Raw genomic sequence first — 24,343 nt, 5'->3', positions numbered from 1 at the left:
TTTATTTCAGATTTCCGGCCGTATTTCGCCTTTGTGTCTCTATAAATGCAAGTTGTGCTTGTGGGAGCTTGCTGTGCACTGAAATGGCTGTCACAACAACTCCATAACAACAGCACTTTGGCTGTAAAGCATTTTGGAATATTGTGGCGCCTACTTGAAAGATTCAGAACTCCTCCAATCTGCTCGTGTAACTCAATCCCTTGTTGTATCAGATGTTTCCTTCCCAATACCTGCGGCTTCTCCACCTCCCTGAGGTGTTGGGGTGTTCCTGAGAGATGGACTTAGAACGTTTTTCAGTAACATGCTGAGTTGACCCACAGTTCCCCCAACTTACGACGTCAAGGGTGAACTCTTGAGTGTTGCCCCTGGGCCAGAGGTCATGGCTTTGAGCCCAGCTGCTGCAGCAGCAAGCGAGAAGGGGAAACCAGGGGGCCAAATCTGCTCGAAATGGCTGCTGTGCGGCTCCGACAAGTCAGTTTTCAATTAATTCTTTGACCTCTCCTTCCAGGATGCAGAGAGACACCACGAGCGAGTAATTTCCACATACCGAGCTCATCTACTCCGTGCTGCCCAGGTAAGGAGGCTGCGAGATGGAACTGGTTTGATCTGATCATCCCTGCAGGGAGGTCACTACTGGGCAAACACTCCCAGGACAGGTACAGCACGGGGTTAGATACAGAGTAAAGCTCCCTCTACACTGTCCCCATCAAACACTCCCAGGACAGGTACAGCACGGGGGGTTAGATACAGAGTAAAGCTCCCTCTACACTGTCCCCATCAAACACTCCCAGGACAGGTACAGCACGGGGTTAGATACAGAGTAAAGCTCCCTCTACACTGTCCCCATCAAAAAGAAAAAAAAAACGCAGATTGGCTCCTCTGTGATTGGGAATACTGAGTGCTGAGTGCCTCAACGAGGTGCAGCTGACAGTGCTGCTGGAGAGGGAGAGCTGAGGAGGGAACTGCAAAAACCTTTCAACAACTTTTGCTGCAGAGGAGGAAAGACTTTTGGATTAAGCCTGTATTTCGAGGTGGGTGTTGAGCACCAGACTCTTACTTTATTTGGACTGTTGTGGGAGGTGGAAGAGGCCAGAAGAACAAGGGGTGGGGGCTATACAATTCTGCAGGGAGCTGTGCAGTTGCAAGAAAAAAAAAACGGGGTTAGATACAGAGTAAAGCTTTGGTTATTTGTCTTAATGTCTCCTTTTGTGCTACGTGGTCACTTTATGAAGCACTTGGGAAATTTTTTACTGGTGTAATGGCACTTGTACAAACGCAGTTATTATTTCCTGAGATTATCCGGGATCCCTTAGGATATGTCGAGATGGGAATAAATTCCTTTATTCCCGTGTTTCAGGGTGTGATGGATGAAGAGGTGTACCTGGTCCTCATGGGAATCTGGAAGATGCAGCAAGGACTGTTTAGCTGGACGAAGGAGGTGGACACGGAGATGCAATCTGGCCGGAAATACCGAGAGTTTGCCGAAGGTTAACTGGGATAGCTCTCGGCCTGTGCCCAGAGCAAGTTCCCCGGTTCGGAATCAGTGAACGGAAAATGTCTGTTGCCTCCAAAGTCAGAAGCTTCCCCCCCCCCCCCCTCCCCCACCACCTCACCCTGTCCCTTTCCACAGAAGACGGAGAGGAGTATTTAGGGAGTAAGCTCAACGGCGATGAGGCTAGATTGACTGTGAGGTGAGGTGAGGTGAGGAGGGCAGCAGAGGAGGGTCAGTTACAATCGTCAACCCATTGGGCCTTACTTATCATCCAGAACCTCATTCGCATAGGGAGAGCGAGTCTGTGCATTGCTCCCCAGGTTTGCCCCACAGCCCCATCTCCAGCTTTCCTCTCCTTTCTTGCACATCCCCCCCACTGTGGCACAGCCCTAGGTTCCACAGAATTGTTACAGCGGAGGAGCCCATTCAGCCCGTCGTGTCTGCACCAGCTCTCCAAATGAGCAAATCATTTAATGCCATCCCCCCCCCCCCACCCCTACACATTCTTCCTTCTCATAACAGTCTAATTCTCTTTTCAACGCTTCAATTGAACCTGCCTCCGCCGCACTCTCAGGCAGTGCATTCCAGACCTTAACCACTCGCTGCGTGTTAAAAGTTTTCCCTCATTTCGCTTTTACTTCTCTTACCAAATACTTTAAATCTGTGCCCTCTCGTTCTCGATCCTTTCGCGAGTGGGAAGTTCCAGAATGGAACATACAGGCATCAAATCCTCACAGGACCCCCTCTCTCTTACCCACCCCCCCAAAAAGAAACATCTCACCCAAGAGACCAGTCACACTTTAACTTGAAGGGATTGGAATCGTTTTTAACTAAAGAACTCAGGAACAGAGGAACAGGAGGAGGCCATTCAGCCCCTTGAGCCTGTCCCACCATTCAATGAGATCAAGGCTGATCTGCGTCCTAACTCCATACACTCCCCTTTCCTCCATAACCCTGAATACCTCTGGTTAATAAAAATCTATCCGATTTAAAATTAACAATTGATCCAGAACTGAAAACAGAGACACAGAAATGGAGTTTTACACAGGTGGTTCCAGACTTGGGATAGAGAACAAAAATTTGCTCTCTCCTTTCATTTCCCCCTCTCCTGGGCCAGAGGTCAGAACCACGGGCATTGTTGGACCTCCATTCCTTGCCAGAGTCAGTATGCCATTCAGTCGCGGAAGCACCACAGTCCGGCCGAACTCTGTTCTCCAAGGCTGATTGTAAACATAATCGAAAACCTTCACCTCCTTCAGATCAGCAAATTATGGTATACCTTTTATAAGATCACTGGCGAGGCCCCAGCTAGAATACTGGAGGAAGGAGGTCGAGGCCTTGGAGAGGGTGCGGAGGGAGATTTACCGGAATGGGAGCAGGGATGAGGGTCTTCAGTTAATGTGGAGAGACTGGGAGAAGATGGGATTGTTCTCCTTAGAGCAGAGAAGGTTAAGGGGGAGATTTAATCGGGGCGTTCAAAATCAGGAAGGGTTTTGATGGAGTAAATAAGGAGAAACTGTTTCCAGTGGCAGGAGGGTCGGTAACCAGAGGGACACAGATTGAAAATAATTGGTAAAAGAACCAGAGGGGGGGAGATGAGGAGAATGTTTTTTTTTTAACGCAGCGAGTTGTTGTGATCTGGAACGCGCTGCCTGAAAAGGCGATGGAAGCAGATTCAATAGTAACTTTCAAAAGGGGGAATTGGATAAATACTGGAAGGGGAGAAAATGTTAAGGGCCCTGGGAACAGAGCAGCGGGGGGGGGGGGGGGGGGGGGGGTGGAGTGGGACAGCCAGCATGAGCACAATGGGCTGAATGGCCTCCAATATAATGGTCGCTTGAGGGTCCACTTTAGAAGATGGAAAACCGTGGTTAGGAAGGATTGGGAGCCCAGTCGGATTCTCTGAAACCCACCCCACATCCCCAACTAACACCCTGGTGCTAGCTAGACTGAGATAGGCTTAATGCAACACAGAGTCTGGAACAGTCCTGGCTCAAACTGCTGGGACACACAGCCTCTGCTGACACCCATCCAGGGACTGGTCAAAGGTGGGCGGACAGAGATCAAACCTGGAAACGCTTTTCGAAGGCAGATGGGTTAACGAGGCGAGGTTTCTTTGTCGCCGCACGGCATCAAATAAAATTTATTTTAACGACTGGTCTGGTTAATTTTACCTTTGATCAGCTTTCGTGGCGGTTTCCTCGCACCCAACCTGGTACCCCCCAACTCTCGTTTAGCAAATTCAACCAGGCCATTCTGCCGTGGCAGGAAGTGAACCCACTGTTCCAGTGGCACTGGTTGAGTAAGTAGGGGCCGTGTGATCTTTTATGTCCAGCTGAGAGGGGCAGACGGGGCCTCGGTTTAACGTCTCATCTGAAAGACGGCACCTCCGACGGTGCAGCTCTCCCTCGGTACTGAGCTCAAAAGATACAAAAACAAAACACACACACACAGCTGAGCAAGAGGCAAGTGTTCCTTCCCACAATAATTCCAAGAATTTATTGCCCTTTCTCCCCCCAAGGGGATTGAAAGGTCCTTGTCTTTTTCTTTTAAATTACATTTGAGAAAAAGGTCTGAATCATCTTTTCCACAAGAAGAAAGAGAGAGATATTTCAGTCAGAAGACATTGAGCAGAGCGCAGTCTCAGAGGGAGGGGTCAGAATCATAGAAAACCCACCTGCTGGGAAATGGTGGTGCAGGAACTGCCTTGGCATCACAACAGCCCGGTACCCGGGTATCCCCTCACCCCACGGTACCACCCCCTCCCAACGCTTCATCTGCCAAAGTCCCAAAGTGGGGGACCAGAGCACAGGCTTCACCACAAGCTCTCAAACACCAGTCACACTCTGGTCACAAGCAACAACAGCAGGAGGAACAGCAAGCAAGCGGCAGGCGAGCACAAAGATACACAGACCATGGCACAGCCGTTTGCTGTCCACGTGCGCTCTCTCTCTCTCCCCCCAACACCCTTTCTCTTTCCACCCATCGCCTCCCACCCCACCCCAACACACACACACGCTCTCTCTCAACACCCCCTTTCACTCCCCACCAACACACTCTTCCCCCATCCCCTATCTCCCCACCCTCCTCCCTCTCCAGTTCCCCATTCCTCTGCCTAGTTACACCGCTTCCCCTCCCCCCCACTTCACATCCCCCGCCAGTCGGCACATCAGTGACTCCCAACGCAGCCGGATCGCACTGTTCACTGTCAGGATGTGCATGGACGGAATCAGTGCCCGACTAGTCGGCCATCGTCATTACGCTGGGGGGGGGGGGGGGGGGTCGGGGAGAGAGGGGAGCATGCTTTATCAGAAGAAGTAAAATTACGTTCTTGACCAGCTCTCGATACAAGTGACCAAGACCCAATGCTCAAAAAAAAGCTCAGAGCGGCAACACAACCGCTGACTCAATTCAGCGAGGATTAAACAGCGGTTTAAATTGCCGGGAGTCCGCTGATGGGGTGCTCCTTTTCCGAACGATGGGAAAGCCAGAATTGAGCTGTGGCAGTGGGAGAGAGAGAGAGATAGGTGCAAGGGGAAGCTTTAAGTGTGCTTGTGGCGTGTGTCTCCCTTTCACAAGGGGAGTTGGGGATCCTTGACAGTCAACAGCCCACACCTTCCACCAGTAAAGTCAGTCTTTGAGAAAAATCTGGGCATTTGCTTGTTCATCCCAGGGTGGGGGAGAGGCAGCGGAAGAGGGAGACGTTGGGAAAAGAGAAAATGTATTTTCTCGGGATAGTGCTTCTGCACACTGGAATCCAGCTGGAAGAGGACGGGTTGCACAATTTCACCAAACCGCAGTTTAAATATCAGACACTACAGACACAATCACCGCACAAGACAAGGGCTGGGGAGTTCTTCCAGTGGGTACACGTGGCAGAAAGGAGGAATGGGGGAAACTCACTGGGGAAACCAAACGCAACTGGCTAATTGCTCCGCCTCGCCTCCCTTCCCTTTGCCTTCCCTCGCTCTCACCGTCCTCCCCCCAACTCCCATAATCAAAGCCAACAACCAGCACAGCCCAGTCCCCAAGCAGCTGAGACCACAGCGTCGGGTAATTTACACCAAGCACGCCAGAGTACACACAAACAGAAGAGGTAAAGACAAAGAGCACGCTCCAGAGGCAGTTAAAAACGGAAAGAGAGAGGGTCAGAGAGCACCAACCCTAACCCCGGGCCGGCCACTTGGCGAACGGGCACTTGGACGGCTTTGCCAGTAGGTGCCAACACTGCCCACCAGCGAGTGACGCCAGGAAGGTAGGGGGAGATAAAAGGGAAGAGAGGAGTCCCCTCTCTCTCTGCAGAGGAGCCCGCCACCCAGAACAGAAGCCAGGGATGGCAGGAAGAGCAACCAACAGGGGAAAGAATCCGCCGCTGCCCCCTCCTAACAGCTGCATGCGGGAGATGGCAGTCCTGGGAACTAAGCCACAGCCAACCATTGCACAGAAGACAATGCTCACAGTTGAACTTCAAGTAACAAAGGGGCTTATCATTCCCACCCCCACATTTCCTCGCACGCGTGTTGCATGCTTTGAAACGAGGGGCAAAAAGGATCCTGGCTTTCCCCCCCCCATCCCTCCTCTCTTTTTGTTTTTTTAAAACCCCAAAATATTTCCCCTCCCCTCGGATATCGAGTTTCTGCTCGCTTTTCACGTTAGATTTGTGCTTCGGGTCATCGCAAACACAGCAGCGGCTCAACGTGCTTCGATCAGACACCTTGCTGTGTTTTTGCTTTTTGGAGAGGTTCGTCCGAGGTCGTGACCCCCCTTTGAGCCTCCTTCAACCCATCTCCTTCCACTGTCGGTAGAAATCCAAGATGTTCTTGACATCCACGCCGGTGTTGTGAGCTGCCTGCAGTGCAGCCTGAAATGAAAGGAATAAATAAATTGGACGCAGAATAAATACTCTCCCTTAATTCTCCCAATCTCGTTGACAATTCCCATCCTGGTTTTCAAGTCCCTTCATGGCCTCGCCTCTCCCTATCTCCGTCACCTCCTCCAGCCCCTTAAACCCCTCCGAGATCTCTGCGCTCCTCCATTTCTGGCCTCTTGCCCATCCCCCAATTCCCATCACTCCACCATTGGCGGCCGTGCCTTCAGCTGCCTGGGGGCCCTAAGCTCTGGAATTCCCTCCCTAAACCTCTCCGCCTCTCCCCTCCTTTAAGACGCTCCTTAAAACCGACCTCTTTGACCGAGCTTTTGGTCACCTGTCCCTAATATGTCCTTATGTGGCTCGGTGTCACATGTTGTCCAACACTCCTGTGAAGCACCTTGGGATGTCTATGGCGCTATGTAAGTGCGTTGCACTAATAATGACTACTGCGGTGTATTTAGATGTTATGTTTTGACCCCTGTTCTAAAGCCGAGTCTGGATTTAATACACAAACTTCAATGGTCCTAGCTTACCTCAGAATCCTACATTTGAAGACATTTGTCTGCAAAATATTACTGCTGCTATAATTTCCTGGTCTTTAATGCTTATGTAAACATGTCACACTGCAATTGCACCTTGTTACCAGTGGAGGCGCTGCAGCCTCACCACTGGCAGAAGGGTGTACTGCGACACGTTTACATAGGCAATTCCCATTGTGAATGTGGTAACGTGGGTTTCTCACAGAAATGTAAAAATAGGGCAGAACGCATGACTTTAAAATGGGGATGTGAATTGCAACTGCTCACCATAGTCCAAGTATCCGCCACCCTCTACACTTGATCGGTACATTATATTGAATCCTTTTTAACCGTGTCCCCACTCCTTTGCTCTGGCCCGCTCTCTGTGACTGACATAGCATCAGGAGCAGGCCATGCAGCCCCTCCAGACGGTCTGCCACTCAATGGGACCACGGCTGACTAGTACGTCAACACTCCACCCTGTTTCCGTAACCTGGTCCTACTCATACCTAACTAAAAACCTAACAAACTCAAGTTTTAATGTTTTCCCATTTGACCCCCAGGCTCGACAGCATCTTTGTAGAAGAGAGCGAGGTGGGGGAGGGGTAGGGGGAAAGAGAGAGAGAGAGAAAAAGAGATACTGGGTCATAAAGGTTAGTGTCATCTGAGGCTGACTGACCTGCACATGGATGGAGAGAGACCCAGGATCATCAGGCGAGAATTCCGTCAGGATGGTGACCATTCCGGTCACTTCCTCCTCTCCGCTGCCCTGTGAAATTGTCAGTTGCTTGCAGCTGTCCAGGATTTTGTACAAGTGCCTGGAATAAGAAAGTGCATTAGAGAAATGTTTCTTTTCTAAAAAAATTCGTTTTATGGGATGTGGGCATCGCTGACTAGGCCAGCATTTATTGCCTATCCCCAATTGCCCTTGAGAAGGTGGTGGTGAGCTGCCATCTTGAACCGCTGCAGTCCATTTGGGGTAGGTATACCCACAGTGCTGTTAGGAAGGGAGTTCCAGGATTTTGACCCAGCGACAGTGAAGGAACGGCGATATAGTTCCAAGTCAGGATGGTGTGTAACTTGGAGGGGAACTTGCAGGTGGTGGTGTTCCCATGCATCTGCTACTCTTGTCCTTCTAGGTGGTAGAGGTCACGGGTTTGGAATGTGCTCTCTAAGGAGTCTTGGTGAGTTGCTGCAGTGCATCGTGTAGATGGTACACACTGCTGCCACTGTGCGTCGGTGGTGGAGGGAGTGAATGTTTGTGGATGGGGTGCCCATCAAGCGGGCTGCTTTGTCCTGGATGGTGTTGAGCTTCTTGAGTGTTGTTGGAGCTGCACCCATCCAGGCAAGTGGAGAGTATTCCATCACACTCCTGACTTGTGCCTTGTAGATGGTGGACAGGCTTTGGGGAGTCAGGTGAGTGAAATGAGCAAGTTAGCAATCCATGATGTCTTTGCGCACCACTACCCTAACAGCCAACCTGCCCCCCCTCTTCATGGTGATGGTAGCAGAGTGGTTACGGTACTGGACTCGTAAATCAGAGGTCTGGACGAATGACCTGGAGACATGAGTTCAAATCCCACCACAGCAGCTGGGGAATTTAAATTCAGTCAATTAATAAATCTGAAATAAAAAGTGAGTCTCAGTAATGGTAACCACGGAACTATCATTGTCGTCAAAACACATCCTGTTCACTAATGTTCTTTACAGAAGGAAATCCTGACCCGAGTCTGGCCAATATGTAATTCCACACTCTTAACTGCCCTCTGACCTTGCCAGTGATGCCCACAGCCGGTGAATGAATAATAATTTCGAAACCCCCGCATTACAGCAGCTCAATGCTTAAATGCACTATATGCAACAAAGCTTAGATCTTCTTCTGGAGTGATAGGAGAAATACTGGGGAGGTGTGTTCAACTGTCAATGTGTTGCCCGGCTGAGACAGAGTCAGGTGTCAGCTCTGGCTCAGTGGTTAGCACTCTCGCCTCGGAGTCAGGAGGTTCTGATTTCAAACCCCACACCAGACATCAGACATAACCCAGGCTGACATTCCCAGTGTCAGTATTGAGGGAGCGCCGCACTGTCGGAGGGTCAGTACTGCTGAACCCACTCCCCCATAGTTAAAGCAGGAATGCTCCACAAGGGGAACGGTTTGTATTTATAGTTGCACAACCTTTAATTGGGGAGCAGAGAAAAAAATAAAATGATTGGTTGGATTCTGACTATTTGCTTTAGGGGGAGGAGTGGGGGGTTGGGGGGAGTGGGGGGTTGGGGGGGGTGGGGTGGTGGTGTTTGGCTGATCTTGGTAACCTTACCATGCGTCAAGATCCTGCCTCTTCAGCTTGTGTCTCTCCACCATTCTGCCAGTGTCCCGCTGGCAACGGATGTACCTGAGGCAGAAACATCGGCTGTCAGATCCACCGGCAAAACATCAACCTTACTTATCAAATTCAAAAAGTTCGACAAAACCCCGCTATTACAGTCCAGTCTGTAACTCACTCCCGGGTATCTGTTATTCTATATGTAAACCACCCGAACGCCCTCGATTTGATTCCAGTCTGTAACTCACTCCCGGGTATCTGTTATTCTATATATAAACCACCCGAACCCCTCGATTAGATTCCAGTCTGTAACTCACTCCCGGGTATCTGTTATTCTATATATAAACCACCCGAACCCCTCGATTCGATTCCAGTCTGTAACTCACTCCCGGGTATCTGTTATTCTCTATATAAACCCCCCGAACCCCTCGATTAGATTCCAGTCTGTAACTCACTCCCGGGTATCTGTTATTCTATATATAAACCACCCGAACCCCTCGATTAGATTCCAGTCTGTAACTCACTCCCGGGTATCTGTTATTCTATATATAAACTCCCCGAACCCCTCGATTAGATTCCAGTCTGTAACTCACTCCCGGGTATCTGTCATTCTATATATAAACCACCCGAACCCCTCGATTAGATTCCAGTCTGTAACTCACTCCCGGGTATCTGTTATTCTATATATAAACTCCCCGAACCCCTCGATTCGATTCCAGTCTGTAACTCACTCCCGGGTATCTGTTATTCTCTATATAAACCCCCCGAACCCCTCGATTAGATTCCAGTCTGTAACTCACTCCCGGGTATCTGTTATTCTATATATAAACCACCCGAACCCCTCGATTAGATTCCAGTCTGTAACTCACTCCCGGGTATCTGTCATTCTATATATAAACCCCCCCGAAACCCTCGATTAGATTCCAGTCTGTAACTCACTCCCGGGTATCTGTTATTCTATATATAAACCACCCCGAACCCCTCGATTAGATTCCAGTCTGTAACTCACTCCCGAGTATCTGTTATTCTATGTATAAACCCCCCGAACCCCTCGATTAGATTCCAGTCTGTAACTCACTCCCGGGTATCTGTTATTCTATATATAAACCACCCGAACCCCTCGATTAGATTCCAGTCTGTATCTCACTCCCGGGTATCTGTTATTCTATATATAAACAACCCGAACCCCTCGATTAGATTCCAGTCTGTAACTCACTCCCGGGTATCTGTTATTCTATATGTAAACCACCCAAACCCTCGATTCGATTCCAGTCTGTAACTCACTCCCGGGTATCTGTTATTCTCTACATAAACCCCCCGAACCCCTCGATTAGATTCCAGTCTGTAACTCACTCCCAGGTATCTGTTATTCTATATATAAACCACCCGAACCCCTCGATTAGATTCCAGTCTGTAACTCACTCCCGGGTATCTGTTATTCTATATATAAACCCCCCCGAACCCCTCGATTAGATTCCAGTCTGTAACTCACTCCCGGGTATCTGTTATTCTATATATAAACCCCCCGAACCCCTCGATTAGCTTCCAGTCTGTAACTCACTCCCGGGTATCTGTTATTCTATATATAAACCACCCGAACCCCTCGATTAGATTCCAGTCTGTAACTCACTCCCAGGTATCTGTTATTCTGTATGTAAACCACCCGAACCCCTCGATTAGATTCCAGTCTGTAACTCACTCCCAGGTATCTGCTTTTCTGTATGTAAACCTCCCGAACCCCTTGATTAGTTTCCAGTCTGTAACTCACTCCCGGGTATCTGTTGTTCTCTATATAAACCACCCGAACTCCTCGATTAGATTCCAGTCTGTAACTCACTCCTGGGTATCTGTTATTCTATATATAAACCACCCGAACCCCTCGATTAGATTCCAGTCTGTAACTCACTCCTGGGTATCTGTTATTCTATATATAAACCACCCGAATCCCTCGATTAGATTCCATTCTGTAACTCACTCCTGGGTATCTGTTATTCTATATATAAACCACCCGAACCCCTCGATTAGATTCCAGTCTGTAACTCACTCCCGGGTATCTGTTATTCTATATATAAACCTCCCGAACCCCTCGATTAACTTCCAGGCTCATTCTACAATGTCAAGTGGTGAACACTCTTGCCAATGATCCCGGATTCTCCGCAGGTTTATCACAGTTCAGGGGGCTAGCTCGGCTCTCCACTTGTGGAGAAACGAATCTTGTTCAGCCGACTTGCAGGTCGCTGGAATTTAGAAGAATGGGAGACGATCTCATTGAAACATACATAATTCTGGGAGGGTTTGGCAGGGTCGATGCTGAGAGGCTGTGCTCCCCCTGGCTGCAGAGTCCAGAACGAGGGGGGGGGGTGTCACAGTCTCAAGACAAGGGCTCGGCCATTTGGGACTGAGATAAGGAGAAATTTCTTCACTCAGAGAGTTGTGAATCTTTGGAATTCTCTCCCCCAGAGAGCCGTGGCTGCTCAGTCATTAAGACTGAGATTTTTGGGCACTAAGGGAATCGAGGAATATGGAGATAGGGGGGGAGGGGGGGGGCGAAGGTGGTGTTGAGGTAGAGGATTAGCCATAATTGTATTGAATGGCGAGCAGGCCAGAAGGACTGAATGGCCTCCCCCTGCTCTATTTCTTATGGTTTTCTGTCATGTAAACCCGGCCCAGTTTCCAACTATCTTTCTGTTTCACTGCTCACGCACGAGTGTCACATTTCAGTTTGATTCCGACACTTACCGATTTCCCTTCTTGAACTCCGATTCCAGGAATCGGATGGCGTCTCGCGCTCCCGCATTTTCCTTCTTCAGGAAATCCAACCCGTCGATTACTACAAGGAGGACAACAGCACAGGAAGTTATGGATCAGTCCCAGCTGCTTCCGGGGGGACTTACTGTCCGTTGATGCTCACGCTCACTGAGGTGAGGTTACTACTGGGGCCATTACAGACATCAAACACTCCCAGGACAGGTACAGCACGGGGTTAGATACAGAGTAAAGCTCCCTCTACACTGTCCCCATCAAACACTCCCAGGACAGGTACAGCACGGGGTTAGATACAGAGTAAAGCTCCCTCTACACTGTCCTCATCAAACACTCCCAGGACAGGTACAGTACGGGGGTTAGATACAGAGTAAAGCTCCCTCTACACTGTCCCCATCAAACACTCCCAGGACAGGTACAGCACGGGGGTTAGATACAGAGTAAAGCTCCCTCTACACTGTCCCCATCAAACACTCCCAGGACAGGTACAGCACGGGGTAGATTATCACTTTACTGTTTGTGGGATCCTGCTGTGCACAAATTGGCCTCCATGTTCCCTACAATCCAACTTCACTAAGTTCCGAAGAAGGGTCACTGACCCGAAACGTTAACTCTGCTTCTCTTTCCACAGATGCTGCCAGACCTGCTGAGTGATTCCAGCATTTCTTGTTTTTGTTTCACTAAGCACTTTGTTGGCTGTCTAGTGTTTTGGGATGTCCTGTGGTTGTGAAAGACACTGTAGTTTTGTCCCCATTCCTCCCTCAACAGCCATTATTTCAAAGCCCACACCTTACACTTGTGCCACTGGGTGTTTTGCACAGTTCAAACGGGGAACCAAACGCTAAATTCCACAGATCTGAGAGTCAGAACACAGGGCATCGAAAGGCCAGGGCACCTACCAGTCCGCGGGATGATGATAATGAACCGCCCGCTGTTTGCCAGCTGCCTGATGTTGGCCAGCTGCTGACAGATGGCCTGGGTGTTGGGTATCAGATACGGAGACATGGTCGACTGGCTCTTCGGCTGTTGCAGGCTTCCTTCCAACTGGGACACTTCCAGCTGTGGGGCGGGGGAGGAAGAGAAGGTGGGGGCGGGGGAGAATGCGGGAAGGGAGAGGGAGAGGAGGGGAGAGGGGAGCGTACAAGGAATCATTAAGTGACACTCAGCAACTTCCTCTTTCATCCCATTTCCTACACTGACGGGATCCTGCTGTGCACAAACCAGCTGCTGCATTTCCTACGTTTCCCAAAAGACACTCTGGGATATCTTTCTTTCTGCTCTTCACCAACCAACCCCCACCACCAAAAAAAAATGGCACCAGTGGAGGTGAAGATCTGGGTTGTTTGATAGTGCTCGAGTGAGGAGTTGCAGTGCCCACAGAGCCAGTAAGTGGAGAGAGAGAGAGAGGAAGCTCTGCTGAGGGGGCCTGGCTCTCACCACAAACCTTCGGGCCTTTACTGCAATCAATCCTTCCCTAGACAATGCACCCTCGCCCCGCCGTGACACACTTCCTCCCCTCTGCATTAACATAAAATCATTCCTCACACCATCCTCTACTTGCTCCCTTCCCAGACCCTCAAAAGTATGGAACCCCCCCCCCCCCTCCCCTTCTCAGTGGGTAGCTCACGCTCGTACCCATTCAGAAGGCTGTGGGTTCGAGTACCACTGCAGAGACTTGAACACATCATCTGGGCCGACACTCCCAGCACTGAGGGAGTGCTGCACTGTCGGAGGTGCGGTCTTTCGCATGAGACGTTAAACCGAGGCCTCGCCTGCCCCTCCCAGGTGGAGGTAAAAGATCCCACGGCCACTACTGGAAGAGCGGGGGCTGGGGGAGTTCTGCCCGGTGTGCTGGGGCCAATATTTACTCCTCAACCAACATCACTAACATACATGACCTGAGTCATTATCACACTGCTGTTTGTGGGATCTTGCTGTGCGCAGATCGGTTGTTGCGTTTCCTACATCACAACAGTGACCACACTTCAAAAATACTTTTTTTGGGGGGGGTGGGGGGGGGGGGGGTCCTGAGGTTGTGAAAGGCACTATTGAAATGCAAGTCTGCAATGTTATTTGACATGGGTCTTGGGGGCCCTCTGGTGGCTGGAATACCATATTGCAGCAGGACAGGGGCAAGGCTTTGCGACTTCGTCTGCATTGGACACATGGTGAATAAATTCTACCCTCCGGCGCCTCGAGTCAACCTCTCACCTGTAGCCGGAGCTGGGCCATGTCCCTCATCAGCCGATTCCGACGAGCCTCCTCCTCGGCCTACAGTTAAAGTTGCACAAACACCAGTCACTCCTTCTGTTAGCAATGAAACGGATTCAGCCTGTAACCGAGAACCACAGCACTGCACGTGATTCTACCCCCGCCACCGCCCCCGCCACCCGTCCCTCAGAGCCGACAGGTTTAGATTTAGAGACAGGTGATTATACAGGACAGACAATGAAAGTAGACAGAGCAGCAACAATGTTCAAGGCAGTTCAGAGAAACCTGGCAAAGGGATTGAAGACAGGAGATGAAAGAGAGAGCAGACAGAGAGCACAGAAGAGAAAATAGGGAACAGAGAGAAAATAGGGAACAGAGAGAAAATAGAGAGCACAGAGAGAGAAAATAGAGAGCACAGAGAGAGAAAATAGAGAGCACAGAGAGAGAAAATAGAGAGCACAGAGAGAGAAAATAGAGAGCACAGAGAGAGAAAATAGAGAGCACAGAGAGAGAAAATAGAGAGCACAGAGAGAGAAAATAGAGAGCACAGAGAGAGAAAATAGAGAGCACAGAGAGAGAAAATAGAGAGCACAGAGAGAGAAAATAGAGAGCACAGAGAGAGAAAATAGAGAGCACAGAGAGAGAAAATAGAGAGCACAGAGAGAGAAAATAGAGAGCACAGAGAGAGAAAATAGAGAGCACAGAGAGAGAAAATAGAGAGCTCAGAGAGAGAAAATAGAGAGCACAGAGAGAGAAAATAGAGAGCACAGAGAGAGAAAATAGAGAGCACAGAGAGAGAGAAAATAGAGAGCACAGAGAGAGAGAAAATAGAGAGCACAGAGAGAGAGAAAATAGAGAGCACAGAGAGAGAGAAAATAGAGAGCACAGAGAGAGAGAAAATAGAGAGCACAGAGAGAGTGCATGCACAAGCATGGACAAGACAGAAAAATCAACAAAGCCGAGAGAGAGACAGACAGAGCTTGTGTCGGGAGTAACTGAGTCACCTCCCTCCCCCCCCACCCCAGGGGTGGTAGTTCAAACCGCATCTCACCATTCGGAACTGCGCCTGCGCCTTCTCCATGACAGTCTCTTCCTCTGACTGGCTGATGCTGATGAAGATTCCCAGCTCCGTGTTGTACTGCAGGATGTTCTTCTGCAGCCGGGTCAAGAAGTGACCGAAACTCCGTAAGCAGCAAACGCGAACAACTGACTGCAGCCGGGGGGGGGGGGGGGGGGGAAAGGGGAAAGAGAGAGGATATTAGAAAGGCTGGTGAGTCGGAGCAGTATCTCTGCCCAACCATTGCACTGCTAGATCAACTGTTCTAATCAATAAGCTTCCAATTCTGGTGTCAGGCTGTGGCTCAGTGGGTAAGCTCTCTTGCCTCAGAGTCAGAAGGTTCGAGCCCCACTCCAGGCCGACACCCGTAGTGCCAGTACTGAGGGAGTGCCGCACTGTCGGAGGTGCCGTCTTTTGGATGAGGCATTAAACCGAGGCCCCGTCTGCCCCTCTCAGGTGGATCACTAAAAAAAAACAAGACGACCTTGATCTTAATCACATTACTGTTTGTGGGATCTTGCTGTGTGCAAATGACTGTGGAATTTCAAAAGTATTTAATTGGTCGCGAAGTGCTTTGGGGCTTTCGGAGGTGCTGAAAGGCGCTAGTGAAATGCAAGCCTTTTCTTTTCCGTTCGTCTCCTCCACTCCTAAAAGCGCCGATGCTTTCCTGGGGCACAGCACCCCAATCCTGGTGCGACCCGAGATGGTGAATGCCATCGGGCAAATCAACTGCAGGGGGCTTCACGCCCGAGCTCAAACCTGCCCTAATCCAACGCTGAGAATAGGAGGAGGCCTTTTAGCCCCTCAGGCCTATTCTGCCTCTCAATAAGATCTTGGCTGATCTGTGACTCTCTCTCTCTCCCATTCCCTTACCTCCTCCAGCGTGCTCGCCGCCAGGCTGGTCTGCTCCACCTTGAATTTTCTGTGCGCCGAACGGAGGACGGGAAGATAGCGGAGCGCCATGTCTTCGGGAAGCAGCACTGCCTGAACCAGTTCAGGCTCCTCGCAGTGGTTTAGCAGCCGGACGATCCCATCACGGAAGGACGCACCTTGTGGGGGAGGGAAGAGAGTTACAAGGCATTTTTAAAAGGAGCACAGAAACGGGCCATTTGGCCCAACCCGACTGTGCCAGCAACCTCTAGATTGAGTTCCAGCTCAAGAGATGCATCCAACTGGCTCCCATTTCCAGTATCGCTGTGGGGAAGCTTCTCCCTCATGTGTTTAACCAACTTCCTTTCAACTGCATCTCTGCTATTCCCCCTCAACCACTCCCTGTGGTAGTGAGTTCCACATTCTCATCACTCTCTGAGGAAAGAAATTTCTCCTGAATTCCCCATTGGATTTACTCATGACTGTATTATAGTGGCGGCCCTCTCGTTCTGTTCTGGCCCACAAGTGGGAACATCCTCTCTACGTCTACACTATCGAATCCTCCCACAACATTTAACGACTTCTATCAGGTCACCCCTCAGCAGGTCTTTTTTCCTGGAAAAAAAGAGCCCCAAGTCTGCTCGAAATTCCAAACCGGTTTACAAACCACAGAGGGGCAGGAACCGGGACAGAGCAGCGCCCTTGCTGAAGGTCCTGCGGGCCTCACTGGTCCCCTTCCTGCTTGGATTAATAGCCGGGACACTGCAGAATCCTTCCAGCCAAGGGACAAACAGTGAATGCCCCAGACCGACATTCCTGGTGCGGTACTGAAGGAGCACAATGGTACCGGACTAATGATTCAGAAAGCTGGTCGCCACTTCGAACCCCACCAACGTCATTTTATAAGGGGGTCAACATTGAAGGCATCAACCGGCAACCCTCCCACACACGCACCCCACAGTGCTCTCCCAGACCTAACGCACCTGGCTCTCTCATCTTGCTTCCTTCAGGCAACATATTCAACAGCACCGACAGGCGATTCCACAGACTCTGGGAGCTCTGCAAGAGACACAGGAGTTAGGTGCAACAACCTCGGGCCTGCCGGGCATGCAAGAGGGAACACTCACCAATCGCCGCTCGGAGTGGGGTGGGGTGGTGGGGTGGTGGGGGGGGGGGGGTCGGGGCGTCTGTCCGCAGTTACTAGCACAGCAGTGATTAAAAGCTGCCTCGAGCCCCCATCAGCTCATTCAACGAAACTTGCATTTACATAGCGCCTTGGACGTCCCACGGTGCTTCACGGGCGTGGTGTCAAGATAAGTTGACGCCGAGCCACGCAAGGACAGGTGACCGAAACGTTTGGTCAATGAGGTCAGTTTTAAGCAGCGTCTTAGAGGAGAGAGAGAGAGGCGGAGAAGTTTAGGGAGGGAATTCCAGAGCTTAGGGTCCCCAGGCAGCTGAAGGCAGGGCCGCCGATGGAGGAGCGATGGGAATCGGGGGGGACGTGCGAGGTCAGGATTGGAAGATTTGGTTAACAGGATGCAGGTTTTAACGCAGGATCAGGTCAATCTGCGCTGCAGTGTCCTGGTTTGAAGCACGTCTCTGTGCCAAAGGGAGTTGTCGGCTGGGACAGAGTCAGCTTTTGAGAGAGTCAGAAGGAGCTGAACAAAAATAGCCGGTGCGTTTAATGTGGTTTAAGCTGGACCTTGGCTATGGGAAACAAGAGACAGAAAGAAAGAAAGAGAGAGAGGGAGAGTGGAGACACTCGGACTGGCGGCCCCTCACCTGTGCACACGTGAGGACGATGTCCGTGTTGGTCCGCAGCCAATCGAGGAAGATCTTGACGGTGGTCAGCAGGCCCTCATTGGACAGGATCTCCAGCTTCTCCAGCGGGGTCTTTTCCTTCCGGGACGACTTACTGCTGGCGTCGCTGTCCTCCGAGTCTGAGCCCGTGTCTGCGGGACGTGCACAACCGGTTACGTTACAGACTCCACCCTTCCGACCCCTCGGTAGACTGGCTACACTGGGCCCCAATTTGCTCCTAGCAGGGGTGGGGGTGGGGGTGGGGGCTGTGGTAGAGAAGAGGTTGGCTGCCCATCAACCCCTGGCTGGAAAGCCAGGGCCCGCTGCAACGCCCCACACAGTCGGATAGCCCCAGTATTTAGACTCAAATACATGCGAACTGACTAGTGGCCGAGGATGGTGGGGAAGGGGGGGTTGAGGGGAATGGAATAGGTGGCCATCGTCGAGCTCATTTCCCGGCTCGTGGGGTGGGGGGGCACGAACAGGGAAGGGGTCTAAAACACATAAAGAGGCTTCACTGCCGAGTGGCAATGCTCCACAGGGTGAGGCGTTACACCACCCACCCAAACACCCTCTCACCCCCCGCCCCCCCACCACACCCTGACCTTTTTGTAGTCAGTATGCCAAGTTGGCCTGTCAGATTTCTGGGAGCTGGACTCCCGCTCCCCCGCCCAGGACTGACTGCGGTTGGCATCCGGATTCCCGTTTCCCAACTTCACAAGACAAACCGGGATGACGATGGACGGATCTCGCCCTTGCGGAATTCCCACCACCGTGACTCCGCTGGCTCCCAGCTCTGTTCTCCGGGAAGGCTCATTCCCCTCTCAACCCATCTGCCAGCGGGAACACTGTCTCCCTATCTACTCTGTCCAGACCCCTCAGGATCTTGAACGCCTCTATCAAATCGCCAATCGACCTTGTCTTCTTTGAGAACAGCCCCAGCTTCTCCAACCTATCCACCTAACTGAAGTTCCTCAACCCTGGAACCATTCTCGGGAATCTTTTCCGCAGCCTCTCCAATACCTCACTTTTTTCTGAAAGCACGGCACCCAGAATTGGACACAAGACCAGTGTTTTATAAAGGTTCACCATAACCCCTTGCTTTCGCACTCTATGCCTCTATTTATAAAGCCTAGGATCCCCTTATTAACTACTGCCCTGCCACCTTCAACAATTTGTGCACATATATCCCCAGGGTCCTCTGCTCCTGTACCCCGACTTGCCAACATGTTGAGGAGACCAGAACTAGGGGGCCATCAATATAAGACAGTCACTAATAAATCCAATGGGGAATTCAGGAGAAACCTCTTTCCCCGGAGAGTGGTGAGAATGTGGAACTCGCTACCACAGGGAGTGGTTGAGGGGGAATAGCAGAGATACATTTAAGGGGAAGCTGGATAAACACATGAGGGAGAAAGGAATAGAAGGATATGGGGATAGGGTGAGATGAAGAGGGGGTGGGAGGAGGCTTGTGCGGAGCAGGAACACCACCACGGAGCGGTTGGGCCGAATGGCCTGTTTTTGTGTGGTTGGTGCCAGCAGCTTGTTGAATTGCTCAGTGCCCGAAGCTGCCACAATGAGAGAGACGGTGATGTGGGGGGGGGGGGGGTGGGGGGCCTTACCGTGCTCAGTGACGCCTGGGGTCTGGAGGACGCCATTGGCACAGGGTTTCTCTTGCGGCGGCGCAGGGGCCCCCTCCTCGGAGGCCGGCCTGGCCATTACGTTGCTGAAGGTGGGCGCCAGCCGGAAGCATCTCTTGGGCTGGAACATCTGCGAGGAGAGGGCCTGGAGATTGCTGGCAATGGCTGCGTCAGTGGCACTGCCCGGCCCATTGGGCAGAAGTTCAGGAGCCTCCGGGCGGAGAGGAAGAGAAGAAGGAGGGGGCGGCCCAGTGCTGGCGCCCTTGGTCTCCCCGCCCTTGCCGGGGCCCCTGGGCCCCTCGTCCTTCTGGCCATCCCCCGATTCCTCCTCAATGTCCTCCAGATCCGAGCGCGACTCCTGGCTGTTCATGTCAGAGTCAGACTCCAGGTCGAAGGCAGCCTCGGTCTCCTCCTCCTCCTCCTCGCTCTTGTCGGACCCGCTGTCTGAGTGCTCACTGTCCTTGGTCGAGTCATCGCTGGGGTCCGAGTCGAAGCCCTCGCTCAGATCACTCTCATCGGGTTTCTGGTGGGGGTGGCGCCTCCGGCGGAGGTGGGACAGGCGCGAGTACTTCTTGCTCCTGGGCTTGCTGGCAGCCAGGGCTGTCCCATTCTGGACTTTGTCAGCCGCCTCCGGCTCGGGGCCTCTTGGGGCGTCCTTCACCTCGACCTCATCTGGAGGAGCACAGAACAGAAACTGAAAGATCAGTCACTGCCTGGAGCTCGTAGGCAGGGACAGGCCAGTCACAAGTTCATCACCAGTTTGCTAATATCAGCCAGAAAGAACAGGGGTGGGGGGCAACGAGAGAGAACAGGGTGGGGAACGAGAGAGAGACAAAGAGCCTCAGTGCTCCATCTGTAGGGAGGGGACGGAGGCGGTTTACCTGGGTTCCCAGTCTGGAGGGAGGGGACGGATGCGGTTTACCTGGGTTCCCGGTCTGGAGGGAGGGGACGGATGCGGTTTACCTGGGTTCCCGGTCTGTAGGGAGGGGACGGATGCGATTTACCTGAGTTCCTAGTCTGGAGGGAGGGGACGAATGCGGTTTACCTGGGTTCCCGGTCTGTAGGGAGGGGACGGATGCGATTTACCTGGGTTCCCGGTCCGTGGGGAGGGGATGGATGCGGTTTACCTGGGTTCCCGGTCCTTAGGCAGGGGACGGATGCGGTTTACCTGGGTTCCCGGTCCGCGGGGACGGGAGGTATGCGATTTACCTGGGTTCCCGGTCTGTAGGGAGGGGACGGATGCGATTTACCTGGGTTCCTAGTCTGGAGGGAGGGGACGAATGCGGTTTACCTGGGTTCCCGGTCTGTAGGGAGGGGACGGATGCGATTTACCTGGATTCCTAGTCTGGAGGGAGGGGACGAATGCGGTTTACCTGGGTTCCCGGTCCTTAGGCAGGGGACGGATGCGGTTTACCTGGGTTCCCGGTCCGCGGGGAGGGGACTGATGCGGTTTACCTGGGTTCCCGGTCCGTAGGGAGGGGACGGATGCAGTTTACCTGGGTTCCCGGTCCGTAGGGAGGGGACGGATGCGGTTTGCCCGAGTTCCCGGTCCGTAGGGAGGGGACGGATGCGGTTTACATGGGCACCCGGTCCGTGGGGAGGGGACGGATGCGGTTTACATGGGCACCCGGTCCGTGGGGAGGGGACGGATGCGGTTTACCTGGGCACCCGGTCCGTAGGGAGGGGACGGATGCGGTTTACCTGGGTTCCCGGTCTGTAGGGAGGGGACGGATGCGGTTTACCTGGGTTCCCGGTCCGTAGGGAGGGGACGGATGCGGTTTACCTGGGTTCCCGGTCCGTAGGGAGAGGACGGATGCGGTTTGCCCGAGTTCCCGGTCCGTAGGGAGGGGACGGATGCGGTTTACATGGGCACCCGGTCCGTGGGGAGGGGACGGATGCGGTTTACATGGGCACCCGGTCCGTGGGGAGGGGACGGATGCGGTTTACCTGGGCACCCGGTCCGTAGGGAGGGGACGGATGCGGTTTACCTGGGTTCCCGGTCTGTAGGGAGGGGACGGATGCGGTTTACCTGGGTTCCCGGTCCGTAGGGAGGGGACGGATGTGGTTTACCCGAGTTCCCGGTCCGTAGGGAGGGGACGGATGCGGTTTACCTGGTTTCCCGGTCCGTAGGGAGGGGACGGATGCGGTTTACATGGGCACCCGGTCCGTGGGGAGGGGACGGATGCGGTTTACATGGGCACCCGGTCCGTGGGGAGGGGACGGATGCGGTTTACATGGGCACCCGGTCCGAGGGAGGGACGGATGCGGTTTACCTGGGTTCCCGGTCCGTAGGGAGGGGACGGATGCGGTTTACCCGAGTTCCCGGTCCGTAGGGAGGGGACGGATGCGGTTTACCTGGTTTCCCGGTCCGTAGGGAGGGGACGGATGCGGTTTACATGGGCACCCGGTCCGTGGGGAGGGGACGGATGCGGTTTACATGGGCACCCGGTCCGTGGGGAGGGGACGGATGCGGTTTACCTGGGCACCCGGTCGGTAGGGAGGGGACAGATGCGGTTTACCTGGGTTCCCGTTCCGTAGGGAGGGGACGGATGCGGTTTACCTGGGTTCCCGGTCCGCGGGGAGGGGACGGATGCGGTTTACCTGGGTTCCCTGTCCGTGGGGAGGGGACGGATGCGATTTACCTAGGTTCCCGGTCTGTAGGGAGGGGATGGATGCGGTTTACCTGGGTTCCCAGTCTGGAGGGAGGGGACGGATGCGGTTTACTTGGGTTTCCGGTCCGCGGGGAGGAAACGGATGCGGTTTACCTGGGTTCCTGGTCCGTGGTGAGGGGACGGATGCGGTTTACCTGGGTTCCCGGTGCGCGGGGAGGGGACGGATGCGGTTTACCTGGGTTTCCGGTCCGCGGGGAGGGGACGGATGCGAGTTACCTGGGTTCCCGGTCCGCGGGGAGGGGCGGATGCGGTTTACCTGGGTTCCCAGTCTGGAGGGAGGGGACGGATGCGGTTTACCTGGGTTCCCAGTCGGTAGGGAGGGGACGGATGCGAGTTACCTGGGTTCCCGGTCGGTAGGGAGGAGACGGATGCGAGTTACCTGGGTTCCCGGTCCGCGGGGATGTGGCGGATGCGGTTTACCTGGGTTCCCGGTCGGTAGGGAGGGGACGGATGCGAGTTACCTGGGTTCCCGGTCCGCGGGGAGGGGGCGGATGCGGTTTACCTGGGTTCCCGGTCCGTGGTGAGGGGACGGATGCGGTTTACCTGGGTTTCCGGTCCGCGGGAAGGGGACAGATGCGGTTTACCTGGGTTCCCAGTCTGGAGGGAGGGGACGGATGCGGTTTACTTGGGTTTCCGGTCCGCGGGGAGGGGACGGATGCGGTTTACCTGGGTTCCCGGTCCGCGGGGAGGGGACGGATGCGGTTTACCTGGGTTCCCGGTCCGCGGGGAGGGGACGGATGCGGTTTACCTGGGTTCCCGGTCCGCGGGGAGGGGACGGATGCGGTTTACCTGGGTTCCCAGTCTGGAGGGAGGGGACGGATGCGGTTTACTTGGGTTTCCGGTCCGCGGGGAGGGGACGGATGCGGTTTACCTGGCTGCTCAGCCTGTAGGGAAGGAACTGCATTCTCCACATCCTCAAGCTCTGCCTGCAGCCGAATGTTCACGTGGTTTACCAGGTGGGAGAAGAGGGCGAGGGTGAATGCAATGGCCGCGCTGTACTGCTTCAAACCTGCAACACACACGGGCAACAGTTGGAAAAGACATGACAAGGCAATGAGCATCGTGCTCGCGGGCACTAACAGTAATGGCGGGTAATCGGAGGAGCAGCACGACTGCACAAAACTTAATTTCTTTATAACTGAAGGTGAAATTCCTGAAGACTTTGAACCTCAACTGTGACCCCCCCACCCCAGTTCTGGACTCTCCAGTCAGGGGGGAAAACAGCCGCTCAGCATCTATCCTGCCAATCCCTCTGAGTTTCCACAAGATCATCTCTAATTCTTCCAAACTTAGGGAAGACCCATTCCCCTCAATCTCTCCTCAGAGGGCGGCACCCTCATCCCAGGAACCAATCAGTGAACCTTCGTTGCACCCTCCGTAAGGCAACTATATCCCAAGGAGACCAAAACTATGCCCAGGATCTCCATGTGTGGTCTTATTAAAGCCCTGGACAATTGCAGCGAGACTTCCTCAAACATTAGGGACTCTCGTCAGACCAGCGAGCCAAGTCTCTTTGGGTCAGCTGCCCCCTGGATGGTCTCCGAGTCCCCAAGACGCACCAACCCTTCAGTGCAAATCCAGTGCGGGCCCCTCCCCAGCCACCGTACCTGTCTTTTTGAGACTGTGCACGCTCATTAGGCAAATGATCATCATTCGGAAGATCAGGAGGTCGGGCAGGAAGCTGTAGCCCCGATCGTACTCCTCCTCCTCCTCACTCGACGTGCTGTGATTGAGGTTCGAGGGCAGGTAGAAGAGGCAGAGGTTGAAGTCCTCCAGTACCGTCTGGCAAATGGATGTCACCTCCACATCGAGGGAGCTGAGGAGACGGGACAGCGCACAGAGGAAGGTTCAGACACCCGAGGTACAGTCTCATAGCAAATCTTACAGCAACCCGAGAGAGTCAAGAAAGCAGCGCCCGAGAAAAATTCTCCCAAATTATCCAACCCATCAAAAGTGGCACTGTGGAGAAGATATCCTATTCCTTACAGCCACCCATACAATAATATCCTGCCTGCAGCTCTCTGCTACCCAACTGATGATTATTCCAAACATTTATCTCCTGACCAGGAAAATCATGACCCAATAGCAAAGATATATTTAATTTTAGCTACGACGCTGATGTCTTTTCG

The 24,343-nt window shown here is 53.0% G+C and overlaps 2 protein-coding genes across 2 annotated transcripts in view; one reads left to right on the top strand and one right to left on the bottom strand.

The window, feature by feature from the left end:
- The window catches only part of LOC137356871 (ankyrin repeat domain-containing protein 35-like), a 33,894-nt gene extending 27,643 nt beyond the window's left edge, over window positions 1-6,251 (top strand). The window contains exons 12-17 of the mRNA XM_068022710.1: window positions 509-574; window positions 1,358-1,476; window positions 2,610-2,839; window positions 4,192-4,384; window positions 5,166-5,354; window positions 6,149-6,251. Of these exons, the coding sequence (XP_067878811.1) occupies window positions 509-574; window positions 1,358-1,476; window positions 2,610-2,839; window positions 4,192-4,384; window positions 5,166-5,354; window positions 6,149-6,251 (900 nt within the window). The remainder of the gene's footprint in view (window positions 1-508; window positions 575-1,357; window positions 1,477-2,609; window positions 2,840-4,191; window positions 4,385-5,165; window positions 5,355-6,148) is intronic.
- Window positions 3,965-24,343, bottom strand: part of smg5 (SMG5 nonsense mediated mRNA decay factor) — a 40,401-nt gene continuing 20,022 nt past the window's right edge. Inside the window, 13 exon segments of the mRNA XM_068022658.1 lie at window positions 3,965-6,353; window positions 7,560-7,698; window positions 9,196-9,270; window positions 11,941-12,031; window positions 12,864-13,023; window positions 14,176-14,235; window positions 15,227-15,385; window positions 16,106-16,281; window positions 17,086-17,161; window positions 17,885-18,054; window positions 19,525-20,214; window positions 23,086-23,223; window positions 23,822-24,030. Coding sequence (XP_067878759.1) covers window positions 6,270-6,353; window positions 7,560-7,698; window positions 9,196-9,270; window positions 11,941-12,031; window positions 12,864-13,023; window positions 14,176-14,235; window positions 15,227-15,385; window positions 16,106-16,281; window positions 17,086-17,161; window positions 17,885-18,054; window positions 19,525-20,214; window positions 23,086-23,223; window positions 23,822-24,030 — 2,227 coding nt within the window. The 3' untranslated portion in view covers window positions 3,965-6,269.

Source organism: Heterodontus francisci, chromosome 46 (genome assembly GCF_036365525.1).
Source record: "Heterodontus francisci isolate sHetFra1 chromosome 46, sHetFra1.hap1, whole genome shotgun sequence".
Taxonomy (NCBI): domain Eukaryota; kingdom Metazoa; phylum Chordata; class Chondrichthyes; order Heterodontiformes; family Heterodontidae; genus Heterodontus; species Heterodontus francisci.
Note: the sequence above shows the minus strand (reverse complement) of the source record. Positions and strands in the feature narration are given on the sequence as shown.